The 16,862-nt window shown below is 36.3% G+C and overlaps 1 protein-coding gene across 8 annotated transcripts in view; it reads left to right on the top strand.

The window, feature by feature from the left end:
- The window catches only part of PCMT1 (protein-L-isoaspartate (D-aspartate) O-methyltransferase), a 38,184-nt gene that overhangs the window by 3,718 nt on the left and 17,604 nt on the right, over positions 1 to 16,862 (top strand). For 4 of the 8 annotated variants that reach the window (XM_027631425.1, XM_027631377.1, XM_027631384.1 and 1 more), the window contains exons 2-4: positions 10,031 to 10,135; positions 11,288 to 11,319; positions 13,685 to 13,789. In XM_027631425.1, coding sequence (XP_027487226.1) covers positions 10,069 to 10,135; positions 11,288 to 11,319; positions 13,685 to 13,789 — 204 coding nt within the window. In that variant the 5' untranslated portion in view covers positions 10,031 to 10,068. Of the gene's footprint in view, positions 1 to 9,890; positions 9,910 to 10,029; positions 10,136 to 11,287; positions 11,320 to 13,684; positions 13,790 to 16,862 lie in introns of those variants that run through there. The other 4 variants (XM_027631395.1, XM_027631403.1, XM_027631417.1 and 1 more) reach the window with 3 other exon arrangements.

Below are 16,862 nucleotides of genomic sequence, written 5' to 3'. Positions count from 1 at the left end.
TGTCCTTGAATGTACTGTTGCCATGAGGTGTTCAGCTGTGTTGTTTCCCGGTCGTTCTTGAAAGTACTTATAATTTTTTAAAAATGATTTTTAAAAATTCTGAAGGATTGATTCTTTCTGCATTAAAACTACTTATAACAAATATTTTTCACCTTTACAGAGTAATTATTTCAATATTTGCTTCTTCCTAACTGAAAATAGTTGAACATGTGCTTTCATACTTGAGCAAACTTTCTCCCTAATATATATTTAAATTAAGATCTTTTAGCAGACAACATTTCTAGGAAGCTATCTAAGTGCAGGTTACTGTAGGGATAGAAATCATGCTAAATTTAGAAATAATTGCCTGTGTTTAAATAAATGCCTCTGACAGGAATTTCTTTTTATTATGAACCTGCCATATAGGGATGCTGAGAAAGCAGGAAAAGACTGGGTAATCAATGAATTATTTACTGTAATCTTGCTTGGTTGAAGGTCTTTGGATTCTAAATCTGTATCTTTTTTTCTCTCTTCAGCTATCCACTGATAGTTCACTATTAGGTCATTTTGATCTTCTGTTTTCATCCTTGGGCTCTTACCGAGTCCTGTTACTTTACACTTTGAAATCAGCTTTTCTTTCCTACCTGCAGAACTGAGAAATTCATTCCCTGTCTAATTTACAGTCCACCAAAGTCGATTAAGTTTCCTTATTGCGCCTTTCTCCTCCAATCAGTTTGGCATGGTGCCATATGATAATCTTGCTTTGCTTATTTCTCTGATCATGTTGTGCCAATGGTGTTACCACTGCATATACTTGCTTTTGAATCCACATTTCTTGGTGAAAGTGAAGGTGAATTAACTTGCCTGTGGCTAAAGTGCTACATAATGTTGTTAACCATTTGTGGGCTTGTTTCCTGCACATTGTGTTATCTTCCTCACATAATAAACTTGTATCACAAAAGTTAGCAAGATACCACAAATTCCATAGAATTTTGTGCCTCACTTGAGACCAGATCCTAATTTTTCAGTGTGAATGATGCTTCAAATCAGTATTGTCAGGGTTTGAGAATTCTATTGTTAAACATGCTAAAGATATTTCTCCAAGTGTTTTATTACTTAGATGTTAAATTATTAAAACTGTCATCTTGGCATGCTTCCTCATGATGAAGGGTTATCTACAATGAATCTGCACCTTTGGTGCAGGCTTCTAGTTGCTGAGGACAAATCTCCTTGGGAACTGCCATGGATAGTAAGGAATTGGATATGGCATTGCTAAGCCTTAAGCTACGTTCAGCAAGAGGTAAACAGTGGTTTTATTTTGTTTTATCCTGTCATATCTTTTCCCTTGGTTTATCCAAATCTCTTCTACATCTGTCTGATTTTGCTTAAGGAAGAGTAATGTAACTTGCATGAACATGAAAAAGGGAAATAATGGAAAATTAGACCTAAAAACCTCCTAACCCAAATTCAATGGCTCCACTGTACAAGCAGTTAGGCTGCCTGTTGTGTGCATTCTGTGAACACCCTTTCCTTCGACATAAATATTGTATTGAGGCTTCAGTGACTAAGCATTGTAACTTGTGGCCAGCTAGTGAAACCATTGGAAGAACTATTTTTTTTAAAATAAAAAACTGACACATCCACTGATATGTTAATTTAACAATATCTAAAGTTTCTTAAGTTTAGTTCATATCTCAGGTGGCAGACATGAAATCTGATGGTATTTTTTGGAACACTGATTTTTAAAAAATTTTTTGAACAAGTAATTTGAATAATTACCTAAAAGAGTTGCTGTGAGACTTTTTTATTAGAGATTTAAGTATTTGTTAGTGATTCGTCCATGTCAGTGAAGTGTTTTGAAGAAATTTCTACACCCTTGATCATTCAAGAGGCAGGCCTTTAAGTAAATCAAGGCAACTAAGCATCCCAGAAAATAGGACATTATAACAGAAATTAAAAAACCTAAACTTAAAAAATATTTATCCCATTTGATCCGTGTGTAAATTAAAACTGTGTTCTTAACTGGTTCTTTGTTGTTGGCACATTTTTTCTCTTGACGTTAGACATGGTGTCAATATAGTGTTAAAAACATACCCATATGTTCCCACAACCCTCTAAAATTGAGTGCAACGAAGTCCCAGTCCTTGGTCATCCAAGAAAAAAAGAGGGCATTTTTTTTGGCTGGTTATTTACATCACAATTCTTTATAATTAGTAATTTTAATTAAAAAATGTTTAGTTCTTTTGCTTGATTGAAGATATGTTTTTATTTTTGTCTCTGGATATAATACTATGATATGATTTTTTTCCTGGTGATCTGAATCTGCCTAATAATGCATAGCAAAATTAAAATAATTTTGCAAATCTGTCAAAAACAGGTCATTACTGTTGCATATGGGCATTTTAAAAAGATGGCATCTTCTAGGGTTTAGTTTTAATATAACTCTAAGCTTTTCTTTTAATATTACTGTTTCTTTCATCCTGATGTAGTATCAAGAGCTCACTAAGACCTGTTGGAAAGCTTAGAAAGAAATGCATAATGTTCGTGTTCTTTTGAATGATTGTTTCTGCAAATGTAATATCTCAAAGTCATGTTTCTTAATACTACATAACACTTCAAGTAAATAAATTACTTGATTTTTCTTAGGATCTTCATTTCATTAATGTTTTTGATTTTGATTTAGATTACCAACATTTGGCAAAAACTGAGTAAACTCTTTCAAAGACTAAGACCAGTAAAATTTTGGAATGACATCTCTCCTGGAATGGCTGACTTATGTTTTAAGACTTCAGAACCTGAATATTTCAGTATTGGACTTGAACACAAGATATTTTTAAATGCTTGCACTGTTGAAATCTTAAAGAGGTGGTCAGGCAAATATAACTTCAGAAATTCTTCGTAATTTCTGCTGCTATAACAGCTCTGTGTCATTTTGTCCCAACAGTCAGGGTTATGTTCAGGGTTATGGTCTTCCTCAGCTTTTGCATAATATTAGTGAAACCACTTTCATAATAATAGGCTGTTCATGTGTTCTGTCTTGACATCATTGGCTTTTCTGAAAACAGATCAGCAAAGTGCATGGAATCTGCTCAGTAAGGTGTGAGATGTGCATCATCTGCCTTTCTATACAGATCTGCTAAAGCTGTGAGTAGTTCTGCCTCAAGCCTTACTGTGAAGAGAGTTCCTTGTCTGTCTGTCCTATCCAGTTAAGTTTATCTTTAACCTCTGCAACAATTTTTAGTTATTACTGATGGTTGTTGCCACTTTATATTGAACTTTGCAGTTTTGACATTCAATGTGATGTGTAATTGAAGTTCAGCCCTCTGAAATGTAGGTGAATCAAGGAGTGCTCAGAGGTGAAGTCTCCCTCATCTGCACATGCTTGTTAAAATTCATTGGAAAGTGCAGTTCTATGTTTTTGCATGCTGAACCCAACCTTAAAGTCACTTTCTTCTTTCATGTACTCCCCAAAGTTTCTTCATTCAGCTGCTGATACAGATTCAGACAAAATCAGTATAACCATTTTGACTGATGTGAGTACATTACATAGATGGCTTCTATGATAAAGCTGTGTGCTGAAGGGCTATGCTAGTAGGCCTTTCTCCTCCCCCAGAGAAGGAAATGGTTAATACCAGCTTTGCAACATTGGCCTCCAGTACAAGGGAGCAATACAGCTGTGGTTAAATAAGTCTAAATTAGTTCCCTGCAGACCTTCAGATCCATGAAAATTAGTAGAGAACTTGTATCTGTTATACCAAAATGGACAGGTTGTTTTTGAAGATGATTCTTTTCAAAAAGCGAAGGGATACTCCCATAAAGTACAAGCGAAATTTTGAGAGATAAGTTTGTATTTAACTGAATCTTGAGGCTGTATACTAGTTTGTTGTGTTGAACCAAGCTCATGGTTCCCATGTTGTTTTACCTCTGCATATTTTGAGCAGCATTTAAATGGTAACTGACATTATTACTATTATTATTATTATTTCATTATTTATTATCTACCACTTTCGGATTTTCATGGGGTTTGATCTTCTTGTTTAATTTCTGGACTCTAAGGTTAGCTCTGATGGATCCTTGCTTTCCTCAGTCTTTCTGTCATTGTGTTTCTGAACAACAGACTTTCAACTGATTCCTTCCAGTTAGTTGTATGCAATGTCCTGTTTGAATAACGTATTATTGTGAATCCCAGTGATAACAAGTGGGCACCTGAATGTTTGAAGCAGATAACTTAAATTATCAGCAAAGCACAAGAGGTTTGCATGTATGAGCAGTTTAAAAAAAACTCGTTTGCAAACACCTACTTTCAGTTTCTTTAGCACAAAGAGCTTTGTGTGTTTTAGGGTCAGTATCCTTTAATAGATCTTGGGGTGCTGATGCATCACTTCTTGTTCAAAGTGCTTTCTTTGGGTTCATTCTTTAGAGTGAAATCTTCCTATGCTCGTTACTGAAACAAAATTCAATTAACTTAATCACATTCTTTCCCATCTTTTTTTTCTTCCTCTGCCCACACAAAAAGACCCTGACTTTAAAAATGTCAGTTGATCAGGTGCTTAAAACCAACTAACTTCACACAGCTTGAAAATCAAGATGTGGTTCTGTTCCAGCCCACTCTCCTCTTGAAACTTGCTCTCTGGTTTGCATGGGTCAGATGGAGACTGTCATTTGACACTGTCCCATACCACATCCTTGTCTCTAAACTGGAGAGGCATGAATTAGATGGATGGACCACTCACTGGATAAGGAATTGGGTGGATGGTCACACTCAAAGAGTCGTGATCAATGGCTCAATATCCAAACGCAAACTAGTGACGAGTGGTGTCCTCAGGGCTTAGTGTATAGACTGATGCTGTTTAACATCTTTTGTGAGTGGGACCAAGGGCACCCTCAGCAAGTTTGATGACACCAAGCTCTGTGGTGCAGTCAACGTGCTCGAGGAAAGGGATGGCATCCAGGGGGACTTGGACTTGAGAGAGGGGACTGTGTGAACTTCATGAGGTTCAACAAGGCCAAGTGCAAGGTCTAGCATCTGAGTCAGGGTAATCCCAAGTACAAATACAGGCTGGGAGGAGAATGGATTTCGAGCATCCATGCCAAGAAGTACTTGGGGGTGCTGCTGGATGAGAGGCTGCACATGACCCATCAATGTGCACTTGCAGCCAAGAACCAAAATATATCCTGGGCTACATTAAAAGCAGCGTGGCCAGCAGGTCAAGGGAGGCGATCCTGCTCCTCTGCTCTGCCCTTATGAGACCCCACTTGTAGTGCTTCGTCCAGCTCTGAGGTCCTTAATATAAGAAGGACATGGATATATTGGAGCAGGTCCAGAGGAGGGCCACAAAGATGGTCAGAGGGGTGGAGCACCTCTCCTGTGAAGACTGAGAGAGTTGGGGTTGTTCAGCCTAGAGAAGGGGAGGCCCTGGAGAGACCTCATTATAGCCTTCCAGTACCTGAGGGGGCCTACAAGAGAATTGGAGAGGAACTTTTAACAAGCGCATGTAGTGATAGGACAAGTGGGAATGGTCTTAGGCTGAAAGAAGGCAGGTTTAGAATTGATACTAGGATTAAATTCCTTACCGTGAGGGTGGTGAGGCAGTGGAACAGGTTGCCTGTGAATGCCCCATCCCTATAAGTGTTCCAAGCCAGGCTGATGGGATTCTGAGCAACTTGGTCTAGTGGAGGGTGTCAATGCCCATGGCAGGGGATTTGCAACTAGATGACCTTTAAGGTTCCTTCCAACCAAACCATTCAATAATTTGTAATCATAGAGTAATCTTGAGTAATTACTTGAGTAATTTTAATCTACTTGTTTTAGTCTTTTGTAACATACTGTTATGATGTGCTTTGCATCATGCTTTATGACATCTGTATGATTTAGAAATATCACTGTTTTGCTGCAAATTCATGTTCATATGTGAAGTATTCTGCAGTGGTTATGGAGAAAGTAATCTAAGAAGAAACTGAACTATGTGCATGCCAATGTAGTCTCACAGTAAATGGTTTTGGGATCTGTAAGAGGTTTTTTTTTGGTTTTGTGGGTTTTTTTGTTTATTGGTTTGGTTTGTTTTGGGGTTTTTTTGGTTGTTGTTTTTTGGTTTTTGGGGGGTGTTGTTTGTTTTGTTTTGTAAAGCCAACAACAGGACATGTTTGAGTAGGTGTCATAGTTTGTATAGGAAGCTTGTGTGCTGGATCTTATCACGTGGCAATGACACATCTTCTTTTCTGGTCTGGAAGCCAGAATTGGTGTAAGTGTTGACTGCTAGTATCTTATGGTTTGGTTAGAAATGTGTTTGATCAGCAGTCAGGATACCATCAGGTTCTTTGAAACATAGGCACTTTAGTAATGCATTTGTTGCTAAATGAAAGGTAAAATAAAAAAATAGGTTGTTTACTTGTTGCACGTCTATGGTATCTTTTCAGACTCTTCCTTCCTTGCTTTCTGACAGCCAACTGCCCAGTTTCACAGGTTTCACTGAGCTCTTTTCCCGTTTTCATGGTGTTATTTGGGGAAAAGAAGCATACCAGAGTGAGTTTTCAAAACATGCTCCAGTTATGTCAAGTTGTCATTGACAGAGCCTCTGTGCAGAGTAACTCCTGAACTTGGCAGGCAATGCTCCACTCTTTAAGTAGTTACTTTTCGGCTTCAGCCCTTTGAAGCTTAGGAGTTGTACTGATATAACTCTAATAAAAAATGAAGTTACTTTTGATTTTAAGTTATCAGTGTGTTTGTGTATTAACCTTTGCTCCTAAACACTTTATAATTTAATATCTGATTTGTTTCCAATGAAGATTATCAGTCTTGAAACCCAACAGTCTCCTCAAGGAGAGTCTTGTGTGCATGTTATAACTGGAAAGGATATTCAACCTATATATATATTTAATTGTGAATTATTTTCTTGCGATATACATCTTCCTTTTAAGATTTAGAAAATGGTTTTTTTTAGCATTTTATTAATAATTAATTTATTGTTGTCATGGTTTTTTGGTAGGCGTGAAATTAGAACTTCTTCTATTACAGGCTTTTTAGGGGATATATTTGTTTTCTGGACTTGAATTGGAATTGGGTAGAGACTTGATCCAGACAGAATTAAGATCCTGGCAGCTGGTCATCTTCAGACTGACTGTTGCAGGAAGGAAAGGACTTTCATTGGAGTTCAGTACCTTGCAGTTGCTGTTTCTCTATATTCAGCCGTGAGAGTAAAAAAAATCCTTTTGTTATCAATTACTGTTTAGTCAAGACAGACTTCCCTGGTTAGGACTTGATTGCTTTTCTTAATTCTCACCTAGAATTTGCTGTTGTCTCCATTGTATAATCAACAAATTTGAAAAGCAGACTTAATCTATGGGGGGATAGCTGGGAGGGTGTGGTTTGTTTTTTTTGTTTTTTTGTTTTTTTTTTATGATGATGGAGTATTATTCAGTGATTGAAGTAAATGGCTGAGATGAAATACAGCTTCTCCCACAGATTCTGCTAGGGACTCTGAGTGTGGATAACTTGCTTAAATTCTTATTTACTAATGAAAAAGGTGATACTAATCAAAGATAGTCCAACAGTCAGCAAATCTCAGGAGTATTTGCTGAATGAGAGCATCCTGAATGCTCAGAATGTGTAGAATATTAATAGTTTCTGTTTTTAAGGGTTTCTCGGTGATTTTTGATAAAGTCGTATGTACATTGACTGAAATGAAGTTTTGTGCTTTGTTTTGCACACATATGCAGAGACAATCTCTGCCATAGAGCTCTTATACTCTGATTAAACAAGTTGGGGGAAGAATGGGTAAAATATGTAAGTAAAGTAGTAGAATGAAGGCAGAATAAAATTTTTAAAAGCTGAGAAGTGAATTTAGTTACTGATACTTTAACTAGAAAGATGACAGGAGTAGACGAAGGAGTGGCAGGTAAGGACTTCTGTAAAAAGAGGGAACAGATTATGGGTAGTGTGAAAGAAGAGGTTTGGAAGAAACTTGCAGTCACAGCAGTAAAGAGAAGGTCCCCTGAAAACTAGAGAAGGTTCTTGGCCTTACCAAAGGGCCCTGCAGTTGCTCTTCCAAGCTGGAAGCCTAGTCTGTGTTTTCTGCATGTTTGTTTCCCCAAGCCACTAAAGGAAAAAGCAGATGGCTACCTATAGCTTCTAGAATGTGTGCATCTATCCACAAAATACACAATGTCAAGAAATAAATCACTATTTTAAATCTTTTCTGAGTACTTCTCAGCTGCTTCTTTTTAACCTCTCTTCTGCCCTCCAGAACTTTTAGCTCTTCACTTTTCCTGTATTCAGCTTTGCTTGTTCTTGTGCCTTTTTTTTTTTTCTTGAAAGTACATTAGTTTTAGAGGTATTAATTTCTTACGGGTACCTAATGAAACTCTAATTTTGATTTTTTTGTTTTGTTTTGTTTCAGTTTGCAGAACTGCTGTACAACTAATTCAGCTAATTCCATGTGGTCAGGGAAACTTTTTTTTCCTTACTATGTTATGTTGTCAGTGCCAGTGTGTCAATGGATTGATTTGTTTGTTTTCTTTTGAGTACAGTTTTGCTCAGTAAGTGAACTTGTAAACTGCTGCAAATGCCTGCTGTCTCAATTTAAAAACTTGCATTGAAATGATTAGTTAGTATCCTCTAACTGCTGTAGCATTCGGTTCTAAATGAAGTCAAAGCACAGGATATGTGTAATGCATGTGGACTGGGACTTATTAGATAGAGAAATACTTCTAAAAATTAATATTTTTTAAAAGGAATTGTTTTCCTTAATAATTTCCTTAATAGTAGTATATTCCATTTGCAGTTCTATCTGATACTTTGTGTTCAGATCAAAAAGGAAGATAATCTATGGGGTTATTTTGCTCTCTGAATTCAAGCCTATGTTATACAGGATAAATAAATCCTTGACACACACGGTAGATAAAAAGACAAGAAAATCCTGTTGTTAACAGGTGTAGTTGGGAGCACACTGTAAACAGTCAGAGAAGCACAGTCCTGCACACAGGTGTGTTTGTGTTGGTGGTACTTTTAAAACAAAACCACTGGCGCCACTTCAGGACAGTCTTACAAAACTCCATAATCTGATTTTTATGTTTTAGGTTAGATTCTAATCGTAGTAAAATTACCTTTTTTTTTCCTTTAAAGTATAATTTTGCAAATAAGTAGTTTTTATTTAAAGGAAGTAGTTAATAAAGCAATCCATCATTGAAATTTCAGTTATTTATAGTTTATACTGTCTTTTAATGCAAATAATTAATTTCTTCCGTTTGTTTTCCAAAGTTTTCTGTTATTCACAAAAGCCTCTTCAGAACTTCAAAAAATAGAGTTATGATTGTTAAAAAAAAAACTTCATTGAAATTGCAGGGGAAAATGGCTGCACTGCACGGTGCTTCTGACATTTTACATGCATTTACCTTCACAGTTTATTTTGAAAAGTGAGCAGAGAGTCAGAGTGTTTTGATATAAAAGCCTTGTGGCTTCAGTCTGCCCAAGCATTACAATTCTGATTCTGTAGGAGTTTCTTTACAAAAGGATTTTTTCTTTGCTAACGTAAGAGAAACATATCTTGAAAATAAAATACTGAGCAAGGATGCTTCAGCTTCACATTTCTAACTTGCTTCTGTAAATTTTCCAATAATTACTTATATAGCTTCTTAGAAATACAAAGTATATCTTGTTTGGTGTGTAGAGTAAATACCAATTTCTTACTGACTGCATTTTCTGGAATATCAGAGGTGTCCATGAAGTTGAGTTTTCTTGGGGGATAGATCTTTGCAAATGGTTTCAGAAAAGCATCTGTAACTGCTGGGAAAGTCTTGTTCAAAGTTCACTGGCTTAAGCATTGTTTGATCTCTGGAGCACAGATATAATTCTAGTGTCACAGAAGAGTTTGGACTGGAAGGGAGCTTTAAAGATCATGTAGTCCAACCCCTACCACAGGCAGTATGACATGGGTAGAGAGGGTAAGGTGGCGTGATTTCTCACAATATTAGGAATATGTTAACGCATTTCACAGGCTCTTGCATGGCAGAAGATAATCAATGCCTTCAGTTTTATTTATTTTTTCATTTATAGAAAATGGAATAATCAAATCAGACAAGGTATTTGAAGTAATGCTGGCTACAGACCGTTGCCATTATGCAAAATACAACCCTTACATGGATTCTCCACAGTCTATAGGTAAGAGCATCTTGTAAAAATGATTGAGATTATTTTCATTTGCATAACTGTGGCTGCTTTTGTCGTATATGCACTAAGAATGTGAACATAATTTTTTAAATTTGGAAGCTTGTCTAGTTTTTTAATCAGTTTATTTACCACCATGTAACTAAGTTTCAGTTTGTTATGGAATGCAATTGACATATTTGGATACATCAAGTAGAGAGATGTTCTTCAGTCAGAATTAATATATGTAAATGTGTGTTTATTTTTGAAACCACAGCAATTTGTGGTGGTGCAGCTGATGTTGAAGTACTTAAAAATCATTTGCATCTGGTTGAGGACAGAAACAGTCTGTGTCTTTACAGAAATTATTCCATTGAGATCAATGCAGAGTTTCTTAAACCTTTTACATGAAATTTTTAAAATATGAAAATAGGCTTTAAATGGGAAAGTCTACTGATAGGACACTTGCTTAGACTGTTGTTTCTCATCTAGATCCCAGTTTTTTCTTTCTAAGACAAGAGAATGAATTACATGAATGTACTAATTACTTGATTCTCCCCCTACCTTTAATAGAAGGTGGTGAGATCTGTGAAGTTTATTAGGATTTTGTTAGTTGTGTAGGAAAATTCAAAAATATTTTAAGATACATACATACTGAAATCTTGCGTATCTTCACAGAAACAAGTACAGGTGAGTGTTCCTGCGTTCCTCCAGGTTTTCTCCTAGGCATGTGCTGTTTGCAAAATACAGAGGGTTATTCTTCAGAAGTTCTCTGGTCGCCACCACATCCAACTCCAATTAACAAAATCAGGTTTCTACATAGGGGCTGAGTGGAAAAGGAATTACATTCTTCTGGGAGACATTGCTCTTCTGAATTTAACATACTTGATCAAACTTAAGGCAGAATAGTGACAAAATGGAGATGGTAGTTAAGATCAAGGATAAAACCTTTTTTCACCTGTCCAGAGTTGACATGGCATAGCTTTCAGCTGATGTACCTTAACTCACTTCTGAAGTACAGTACCTGTGTAACTGGTGGGGTGTGTATGTCGTGCCCTCAATGAGAGTGACAATGAAGGCATTACATTTTACAGTCAAGGTAATAAAGATTGTAAGGTTCCTGTCTGAGCAACAATCAACATGTTCTTCCATTCTCTTTTTTTGTAGGTTTCCAAGCAACAATCAGTGCTCCACATATGGTAAGCTTTAAACCTAGAAGATTAGTATAGGTGATTTTATAGACATCCAACAAAAATATTTTTGAAATAAAATATTTATCCTAGCAAATTTAACAAACAGTTGATTGAAGTGACATTGTAAACTGCCTAGTGGGAGTGCACGGAAAATATTGATCAGGATTTTTCTTGGAGGTGTATAGTGATAGGATGAGGGGTAGTGGACAAAAAAAAACCAAGATGGAAAATTCTGCTTAGTTTTGGAGGTGAAAAAATACCCATTGAGGGTAGTTAAGCACTGGGAACAGGCTTTCCAGATTGTGGAAATTCTATTCTTTGATATATAAAGAAGCTGACTGAAGAGGGCTCTAAGCAGCCTAATTTAAATTGCCCCTCTATTGAAAGAGGACTAGACCACAGGATTTCCAGAGCTCTTTCCAATGTAAATTACTCTGTAATTTATAAAATATAAGAACTCAGGAGCAGATAACACTGATTTCTGTAGCATGCTACTGCTGTAATAGTGCCTTTAGTTCTTTGCACACAAAAAAATACATTGTACTCAGTGGTGGGGGTTTTGTGAAGTGGTTTGAGACCAGAATGAGTGTTAAAGTGGGGAATTTCAGTACATAAATCTGACCCAGATACAATTTTTTTAATGTTTCTTTATTTGAGATGAAAGCTGAATAGAAGTATATGTTTTGGCCTTGCAATATTTGGAAAGTGTCAAAACATAGTAAAAGTCTGCTTCTCTGGACTAAAAACTATGTAGTTGGCTTAGAATTTACTTAGTTATCAACATAAAAAATCAGGAATCTTGTAGAGAAATGTTAATTATATTATTAAAGAGAAAAAAGTACTGTGGCTAAGAGGAAAAAAAAGTATTAATTATGCTTTCAAAATTTTAATGCCCCTAAGTCATTATTTTTGATTTTTTGTGCGCGTACCACTGGTAGTATATGAAGTGTTAGAGCGAAAACGAGATGTATCTTTTAAGTAAATGTTCTAATGAGGTGTTGATATGGTTTGAAGCTGGCTCCCTGCCAAGTCTCCAAACCTTACCACCAGAAGCCCCCCCCCCCCCAAAACCTCAGGGAGAAGAGGGAGAAAAACAACCAACTAAGAAATAACCCGAAACGAGACAGACAGCTAAAGTGATATATATAAATATATTTACACTTATATATATCATTTAAAATATATACAATTTTCACAAGGGAAGGGAAAGGGAAAGGGAAAGGGGAAGGGAACAAAACCAAAATTATATATATATATATATATATATATATATATATATATATATCCCAAATCAGTAGCCCGAGATCTAGTAACTAGAGAGTTAGCAAAGGAAATATATCACCACTCTCCTTGGGACAACTGAGAGTTGCTCCGGGACGATCGCCGGCAACCTCCGTCTCCCAAGGTCGACAAGGCCTCACCAGGCCTCGCTCCCCAACACGGCAGACTCAACAGCAGGGAACCTGCACCTCCAAGCCGCCGGAAGGAAAGAGAGAGCAAAAGCCTCTCCTCCTTTCTTCTTATAATCTGGCTTACGTAAAAATCGTAGGGAATACTGGGTAAATCTGGCCCCTTCCTTGGTTACAAACTGGTCACCAAGGAAGGCCTAGCCCAAACCACCACAGGTGTGTTCTAATTACTTCTGTTTTCTGAGTGTAATGGATTAAACCAGTAGAGCGTAGTAATGGCTATCTCTGAAACATTAAAGAACAAATTGATTTTTCAGTGTGCAGCCTAAGCTTAGTTTGTGTACTGGTCCACCATTTAGGAAAACAAAAGTCATCAAGTGTGTCTATCGACTACTGCATTTCATACGTGAGTCTGGTTATCTGCCTTTGTAAAAGACAACTTCTTTTTCCTACTCTTTGAATCAGCAAGTGTGCAGATAATACAAGATGTAGTTTTAATAGCCATTTTCCTTGATGCTCCGGAGCCACCTTCTTCCTAGCTAACTGTTATCCCAGCTTATTCTGATGTGTATAGCATAATGATAAGCTAAATTCTTTGCTGACTACATATTGCCAGAACAGGAGGAGCCACCAGACCTGAGGAGAATTAAATCGATCATAGTGTCTCTCCCAATATATAAATGGAACCTGTGCTAGAAGCTCGAATGGTCAGATGAGTCTATATGTATGGATACTAACCAAAAAAAAAAAAGTGCACAGATATAATTTGTTGAAATCAATGAAATAAAAATGATTATACCATGTAGTTAACTCCTCCCCCCATTTTTGTAATAGAAGATGATTCTGAAATTTCTTACACAAATGCTCAGTGCATTTCCCAAAATTTCTGAAGAAATGAACATATATTGAGTAAAATAGATACTTAAAATACCCAGAAATTTTCTGTCTCTGTCTTCTCTTAGCATGCATATGCTCTTGAACTTCTGTCTGATCAGTTACATGAAGGAGCCAAAGCACTTGATGTAGGATCTGGAAGTGGAATCCTTACAGCATGCTTTTCACGAATGGTGAGATATTTAGTTTAATCACTTGACTGTCAGAACAGCTTGAACTGTAGTGTAACTCTGAATTACAGAGCAAAAAAAAGCATCCTTTGTACAGTGGACTGAAGTATATTATACAGAAAATAATTTACTCTCTTGGGTGAGATTGGTATGCATTTCTTATGGTAGCTGGTACTTGATGTTCAAGTTAAATGGTCTAATAAACTGTGTGATGGTGAAGAAACTGACTAGCAGGGAAGTTTGGTTGGGGGTTTTTTTGCTTTTTTTTTTGATTGATTGCATTTTAGTCATTGCTTTATACCTTGAAGGAAAATGTGTTTGTCTTGAACAGCTCAATTTTTATGTTATCTTGTGTGACTACGAATGTTCTTACTGTGGTCAATTATCATGTATTCATGCTATGATGAGAGTTTAGTGAGACCTAAAAGAATCCTTTTTTTAGGATTCCTGTGGAATTATTTCCACAGGAAAATATATTGTATATATGTAAATTGTATTTGAATTTAATTTCTTTCTTTTCTTGTTATATTGCATAAGCATCACTAGAAGAATCCATTTAACTTTTTATAAGTTAGATATTAATTTATGTTTTATATCTTCTCCAAGTAAATTAGTCTCTGTGTTATTCAACCTGTACATAAGGAATTCTCTGTGGTTCTGCCCTATCTCACATCAGGAAAAAAAAGATGAAAAAATTTGTTTCTGATGGCTGTAGCTATAGTATAGCTAAAATGACTCGTAGAGGAATATAATCAGTTTTTCCTTTTCTGTTCCAGGGCTTTATAATTGCTTTATGACTAGCAGAGACCTTCATTAAACTGCTAACTAGATTTTTTGGTTTGTCTTTATGAGAAGTTAATTTGAAATGTGCTAATGCATGTGATAAATTCTCATGTAGGTTTCCTTGCTACTTGCTACTTACTGTTTTCAAGCACCAACCTGTTGAGAATGCAATCACTTCTGCTTTCCTGTATTAAGAAACAGCTAAGAATGTTTAGGACTGGGCAATACACTAGCAAAAGTATTTAGGTTTCGAAGTGCTAGCTGCAAAATGGAAAAAAAAAATTGTAGTTGAAATAAGTTAATCAAACTGCAGTTTAGAGGAAATCTTATTCCACTTTCTGCCTATTATTTTTGGTCTAACTTTATAGTTAGTAATCAAGTGCTAGTAGCTTGCATGGGAACTCCAATCCTACAAGCATTAAAACTTTTGTCCAAGCTATATGTATTTCTTACTGAAGTTATGAATGTGTAAACAAATAGCCATTTGACATGGGCTAAGTTGTAGTTGTGTGCTTTTCTTTCTCTGAAAACAGCTGCAGAGAAGTCGGAAGTAGCACAGAAAGGAAATCTCTTTCCAGTTTTGCTGAGGTTAATCATATTGTCTTTTTATTGGCATATGAATGTTGTGTTTCTGTCATGAATCCTATTTGGTGGTTTGCTGTGGAATGCCTTACAGACATGTGCTTTGTGAAACATTGGATAATACTTTTGTTCTGTTTGATAGCATTGCTAACAGTAACAAAAACTTGAAAGAAGTATATTGTGGGAATTAATGGTAGAGTGTTTTGCAATCAAAATCCAGTTGGGGCTGTGCTTTTCGGACCATCTGGATGTTGCTTCTCAGTCAGCTTTTGACTTGGACTTAGTAGCTCACATTTGTGGCACAAGTGCCTGAGCGCACGTTGATGTCACGACAGCTTTACTCCTGTGATGATGATCTCATTTGTGGTACCTTTGGGAAAGCTTTATGTCTACTTAGAGTAGTGAAGCATCTTTAAGATTTTTGTTTGGATTTTTGTGTTAAACCTGCTGTGATAAACTTATCTACATATCTTACAAACTTAAGTTTATTTGCTTCTAAAGATTGCTGGCAAATGAAAGAATTATAGTTTTCATCTTGTAAGTGCTGGAATTATAGAAGAGTGGGATATATTTTTATTCTTAACAGACCATGGAGATCCCAAAAATTGTGCCATTTTGCTGTTGTCTCAATTGCAGGTACTTCAAAGTTCTAGGGTAATAGAGGTAATTGATGAGGACTCAGAAATAGTGTAATAGGCTGTGACATGCAGCAAGAGATTCTCTATATCAGGCTATTTCATGCTCTGACCATTTTGCTAAATTTTAATTTCTGTGATGTTAGCCTTTGGAATACACTGGATCTTTTGCCAGTTAATGGTGCAACTGACTGCTAGGCATTCCTCCAAATAGCAACCTGTAGTTGTCATAGTGAAAACTTATGTGTCTTGCTCTGTTTCAAAGGCTAGGCCAGTGGTGTTCCACTTGAAAAAGAAAAGCTAACACTGCTCCTTTGAAGTTTTTAACATAGGACTTGTTCATAATAAAACAAAAAACCATTCCCCATGATATTCATAACCAGTTACTAATTTTCCAGGTCTTAACAACATTACAGTATAAGATACAGAAACAAAACCAATGCATTCAAATGTGTGCAAAGACAGTTACATGACAGCGTGGGCTGCTAGGACATATTCTGCCATTGTGTTCTTTGAGCTGAATCCTGTTAAAAGGGGTCAGATTTTTGAAGATGTGGGTTCTTCTTGAATATTTTTTTTACACCAAAGACAAAATTCTAGAAGTAGTACCTACAATGGAGAAGTTTTTGCTAGTAGACCTCCCCCCCACCCTCAGAATACACAGAAATTGTGTGACCTTTTTTGAGTTATGAGCTCTAAGAAGTGCCGTTCTTGCTGTGGAGAAGAGCTGTAAATCTGAAAATAGATTCATGAATGCAAGCGTTGATGGAAGGTAATTTGTCCCTGACTGTTAAGTACTGCATTTGTTTCTGAGGCAGTAGGACTCCTGAGATAACTTAGAATGGAAGGCATGACTTAATCCTTAAGTAAATTTGTTCAACATGAGAGGAGATTAGTTCTAGTCTTTGTCTTTGACGTGTGTGCTTTCTATAGCAGGTAATGAAAACAAACATGATCAAATTTAACTTCTAAAACTTCAGAGAAATCTCCATTAATAGTATAACTCAATTGAATCACATCTCAAAAAGATCACTGTAACAAGTATTTATAAAACTGTGCCAACAAACATGAATTAC

Source organism: Corapipo altera, unplaced genomic scaffold (assembly GCF_003945725.1).
Source record: "Corapipo altera isolate COAL_440 unplaced genomic scaffold, ASM394572v1 2b, whole genome shotgun sequence".
In the NCBI taxonomy this organism is placed as follows: Eukaryota; Metazoa; Chordata; class Aves; order Passeriformes; family Pipridae; genus Corapipo; species Corapipo altera.
The sequence above is the reverse complement of the archived record's forward strand: the minus strand, read 5'-3'. Positions and strand labels throughout refer to the sequence as shown.